The following is a 5,265-nucleotide window of genomic DNA, read 5'->3' as shown; positions in this document are numbered from 1 at the left end:
GTAGATGTAGTTCTTGGGACATAAGAAGACAGCCCGTTGCAGTTCTGAGGGCAGTATTTTGGCAGGCCTGTAGCTTCTTGCAGTGAGTAGTCTTTAGGATTGGCGACCATATCAGGAATTCGTAGCATGCAATCGGCCGGCCAATTGCCAATTTGGAGGTGGTGATGAGTGTTTCTTTATCTTTACCCCAAGTGCTGCCGGCAAGAGATGTGAGGATTTTATTGCGGCTCTGGATTTTCGGTACAATTGCGGCTGCATGCTCACCAAAATGTAGATCCTGATCGAAAAAACTAGAAAGATTGGAGAGATAGCTGTTTACCTTAGAAACTAATTCATCTATTGAAGGGCCAGGTCCCATTGCCATAATCGTGCAGTCGCCGGCATAGGTAATGATTGTAACACCTTCTGGTGGGGAAGGAAGCTTTGATATGTAGAAATGAGATAAGGCGGGGATTGGACACCATCCTGTGGGACCCCCTTTTTAATTTCCCTTAGCTTTGAGATTTCGTTCCTAAATTGAACCGACGCTTACCGACCATTCAGATAATTAGTGGTCCATATTTTTAGAAAAGGGGACAGATGTGAGCCTAATATATATGTATGTCTTGGAGTAGCGTGCTGCGTTTGACTGAGTGAAAAGCTTATGACAATTCAAGTACCACGAGCACCGCCCTGTGATGGTGATATAGTCTATACCCCATACAAACCGATGGTTCACATAAGAAGCTTTTCGTAATCTCTGCCCCAGCTAGAAGTTTAAAATTTCATCAAATACGTACGTATACGTCATATGTTACTCAGGTGATTCATAGCTATGTCATGCAGATCACAAGAAACGTGAAACTTTGTATTCTCACACAAGTTAACTCCTTTTTTATTTTTTTATATTTATCTAAAAATTTGCTTCTTTAGGGCAGCTCCGTTCATTAAAGGTATGTCACGTCCTTCCTTGTTTTTAATTGATGTTGAAAACGATAAAGTTAATAGTGCCCTAAACTCAAAACTACCACTCATTACCATATTGTTATTTTAAAAAGTTTTTTTCTATTACAGCATCGCCGTAACATTAGTTATAATTCAACACGCGTATCCCCTACCAGTACGTTGAAGCGACAAAGATATGATGAAAGCAATAAATATCCCTTGTAGGGAGTCTCGAAGGAAAGTTCATCCGGGAATGGAATACAAGCTAATCGCTAATGACACAATAAATCCACTGCCTGGAGTTTTAGAGGACACAAGTCCCAACATGTGACTTCCTAACTACACTAAAAACCTTTCTTCTAGCATCACCACAGCGTTGAATGCCATAACTACTATAAATTGCTGTCTTAATATATGATTGAAAATTAGAATTAAAATGTATTTATTATATGTAATAATCTCGTGTCATGGTTTTACTGGAACAACTCCTTCAGAAATCACTGAACCGAATTTTGTATGTATATATGGTAGGTGTGCGAGAACGTAGCTAAATATATTTCATACTATTGGGTAACCAGGGCCTGGAGATATCTACCTAAATATGGATCCCGGAGACCATACAACGAGAGTTTATATCCCTTACTCTGCTCTGGAGATAGAAAGCTATATATAAACCAGAGGTACCTCCAAGGATTTTTGTGTTGTTTTAACGATATGGGTATCAAACGAAAGATATGAACAAATGGTTTTTATTTAAATATCTCCTCAACTGGGGTCGAGATAAAAGGTAGAGGTAAATAGTAAGGGCAACAGTAGAAATAGGGGCAAGGTTAGAAAGGAAAAGAAAGAGGGTAAGGAAAGACATTACTGCGATTGAGGGATACGGAAAATATTAACGTCAGGGTAGGATATTCCCTATTACGGATTCAAAAGTAGGCCTGGGGAATTTCCGATGCGATCGCCATCTAGAAACAAGAGCTGTAATATTGAACAAAGTTATCTACCCTACCCACAATTTTCTTTAACTTCTTCATTCGAAAATACCAATCCTAATGTCACTTTTAGCTGATGGATTGGTATTAAGGCCCGAAAACGACCTATCGCAAAATAGAATGGTTTCCCAATGACCCGGCAACATTGATACAACGGGTAATACTATAACAGAAGTAACATTAAACTTGTATACTTTATTTAATTAACTGTTTTGTATGCTGTCTTAAACCAGGTGCTGTGTTACACGATTGACAAAAATTAAAATTAATTCATAAAATTCATTTAAATTTGCTGACTTCATGTATATACATTTATTTATTAGTATGTCCACTGCTGAGTGGAATACCACGTCTGCCAGTTCGAATGCGCCCTATTTCAGAAGCATACATATTTACACAAATTCATCACATAATTCAGCTCATAAATTCGCTTACTTTGCTAAAATACTAACGATTATTTTTTTTTAAATACTTAATTTACCCTTAGCCCTTCGAAATAAGTAGAATATCACTAAGTTTTTAAATTCATTGCTTATCACATTTTAAATTCATTGTTTTTTTTAACTTTTTTAATTTTAAAATTCTAAAATACTACTAACGATTAATTTTTTTTTAATACTTAATTTACCCTTAGCCCGGAATTTCGAAATAAATAGACTATCAACTAAGTTTTTAAATTCATTGCTTATCACATTTTAAATTCATTGTTGTTTTTTAACTTTTTTTAATTTTAAAATTCATTTGCATCTTAATAAAAATTGAGCAATTGCTTCAGCTTAAGATTTCCCTCCTTCTACCTGAATTTTTGTTTAAGAAAATTTATCTGAAGTTTCAGAAATCTTAAGAAGAAGCAATTATTTTTTCGATCGTGGTATTCACGCTTTTGTGTACTCAGGGCATCTGTTGTATAAACTTGGGAGAGCGTGAGCATAATGTGTTGTGAAGTACCTGAAAAATGCTGAAATACATTGAATCAAATTCATTTGCTCAAATATCTTAGTAAACAACTTGCGATATTTATCACAATTTTGCAACAATTGAAGTTGATTGTAGAAGTATTGAAGTGTAAGTGTAACATACGTACGAGTTGTTTACTAATATATTTAAGCAAATGAATTTGATTCAATATATTTCAGCATTTTTCACGTACTTCACAACACATTATGCTCACGCTCTCCCAAGTTTATACAACAGATGCACTGAGTACACAAAAGCGTGAATTCCTTGGGTTAAGGAGCATTTAATTTCTCCGAAATCATATTTTTGATATCCTCGTAAAATTGTCTTTTTAACTCTAACTTTTTTTCATAGTAGTTCTCCTTTGCACTCTTTCTTTTTCGGGGATTGCTTGTTCCAGTAGTCAAATGTACTCGGTTGGAGGCTACATAGCACATTGACTCTGGGCTGGCAAATGAGTTTCCACTGGACGCTGGCACATCTCCCAAAGGATCGCGATTGCAAGTCGACAAACCCCTTGACGTGGAAGCTATATTGCGCTGAGAGTATGTGTTCGATGATGAGTTTTCACAGGACAACAACAGGTTATCACGAAGTAAACACGACTCTATCAATAAATATAAAAAAATATTGTATTTAAGAGAAACTCATAGACGACCAATTAGTGAAATATTTACCACCAGCAGCTAACGAACAGCGCTCAGATAATGGCCTTTGCATTCTTGAGCCTAAATTCAGACTGTGAGAATTTGAGATTATTGGTTCACGGCCAAAAATCTCATCCATTTCTTCCATAAATGGAGCTTGGCAATATGTTGCACCGGTCTGCCTGTTGTTGTCCTTGGCGCTTTTATACGCTATCAAAAGTGTGCGCATCTTCGCCTCCAACGCCTTTATTGTTACAGTGGTGTCCTACAAAATCAATATAAAACATTATCAACCTTTTGAATACAAAATTTAGTAAAGAAACCTACCAAAAAGCTTCGTCCAAACATATCTTCCAACACGTTCACGTACGCATACTTCTTTTTCCTGCTATGCTTAAACTCGTCCTTTCGGGCACTGTAGCACTGCAACAAAAGAAGCGTCTCTCTCGTCCAACGTTTCCTTGATTCTTTTCTGAAAAAATTTAGTAAATATACATTATTTAGAAATTTTTACAATATTTACACAAAACTACTTACATTTCTCCTGCTGACATTTTGTTTTTTAATTAGGGATGGTAAAGCAGACTAAAAAAGTCGATAAAAACTACTTATTGAAACTTGGAAGTACTGATTTTATATTCTACTATTTCATAAGCGACAAAAAAACTTGTCTCTTAGCAGTCTTAAGCGTAAACGGCTACGCGCGTGTTAAAAAACACGGCTATTAAAAAAAAATAATAAAAGATGTACTTCGACTTACATATAATGATACAGAATGTCTATCACTAACCATACAAAAAGATTTCAAGTTATTCTCAATTTAGTTTACAAGTAACATACATGGTGGGGACTTTCTGTCAACATAAAAGAAAACCAAACCGTCTGGTTGCTCAACACGAGCCCAATTCAAAGATGCCCTGAACCCTAAATCCTACCTTAAAGAGCTCTCTTCGGTGGTACAAAGGGGTTCCTGGGAGCTGGACTTTCCAGCCACCAAAAAAGGTTGTTTTTGAATGTTTAGGGGACGCTGTTTGGTACATTCGTGCGATCTTCAGTCACAATTGCCTATTTACACTTAATATTACTAACAAAAAGTTCCACAAAATTTACAAAGAACATTTAATTGTACATATATGCAAAAAAAAAACGTGTTTGTTCGCTGGGTTTCCGGTATTGACCAAAGTTGCGCAGACAATGTGGCCCAAAATGATGTTAGATGAAAACTCCGATATTGTTGAAAAAAGTGTATGTCGAGTTGGTAAAAAGGTAATTATGGGCAAATTTCCCTGTGCTTGCCAAAAGCTTTGGTTTGTGAGTGGGGGTATTCCAACTAGCAGGACAGAGGTTACATTTTCATACTTTTGCCAAAACAAAAAAATATGCAATGCCTACACGCCAATGTGGCGTTCACGTACTTTGATTACAAGAGGACTTTTGTTGCCATCAAGGCAGATATATAAGTATATATCTATACCAGCAAGGAAAGTTACCAGCAAGATTATTTAGACTGGAATTTACAAATCGAAAATGCAAAGAAAATTATCAAAAATCTTAGGTGGGAATTTTTGCCCGCACACGCGTTACAGGAGAAATATATGCGGGATTTCAAACCGGCTTTTAAGTAACTTCTCAATGAGCTATAGACTTGAAATTTCAAACTTAACTCAGAGGTCAATGACAGTACAAAACGCTTTACAAAAAGTTTCACTATGGGGCGCACGGATTGTGATATTTAGAAAAATCGC

General features: G+C 36.2%; 1 protein-coding gene across 1 annotated transcript; it reads right to left on the bottom strand.

Moving 5' to 3' along the window:
• Nucleotides 1-2,215: 2,215 nt before the first annotated feature.
• LOC137242283 (uncharacterized) lies at nt 2,216-4,085 on the bottom strand. Its single transcript, XM_067769629.1, has 4 exons — nt 4,058-4,085; nt 3,848-3,992; nt 3,551-3,785; nt 2,216-3,480 (listed from the first exon to the last, which is right to left on the bottom strand). Exons 1-4 carry the CDS (start codon nt 4,072-4,074, stop codon nt 3,146-3,148), a joined length of 732 nt encoding a protein of 243 aa, XP_067625730.1. The 5' UTR covers nt 4,075-4,085; the 3' UTR covers nt 2,216-3,145.
• Nucleotides 4,086-5,265: the final 1,180 nt, after the last annotated feature.

The sequence above is a fragment of the Eurosta solidaginis genome, chromosome 2, assembly GCF_040869045.1.
Source record: "Eurosta solidaginis isolate ZX-2024a chromosome 2, ASM4086904v1, whole genome shotgun sequence".
Taxonomy (NCBI): Eukaryota; Metazoa; Arthropoda; class Insecta; order Diptera; family Tephritidae; genus Eurosta; species Eurosta solidaginis.
The sequence above is the reverse complement of the archived record's forward strand: the minus strand, read 5'-3'. Positions and strand labels throughout refer to the sequence as shown.

Excerpts from the sequence above, each read along its gene's own strand:
- LOC137242283 (XM_067769629.1), bottom strand. Across the intron at positions 3,786-3,847 it reads TGTTTGGACGAAGCTTTTTG|GACACCACTGTAACAATAAA; the intron begins GTAGGTTTCTTT and ends TTGATTTTGTAG. Across the intron at positions 3,481-3,550 it reads CTGTTCGTTAGCTGCTGGTG|AGTCGTGTTTACTTCGTGAT; the intron begins GTAAATATTTCA and ends ATTTATTGATAG.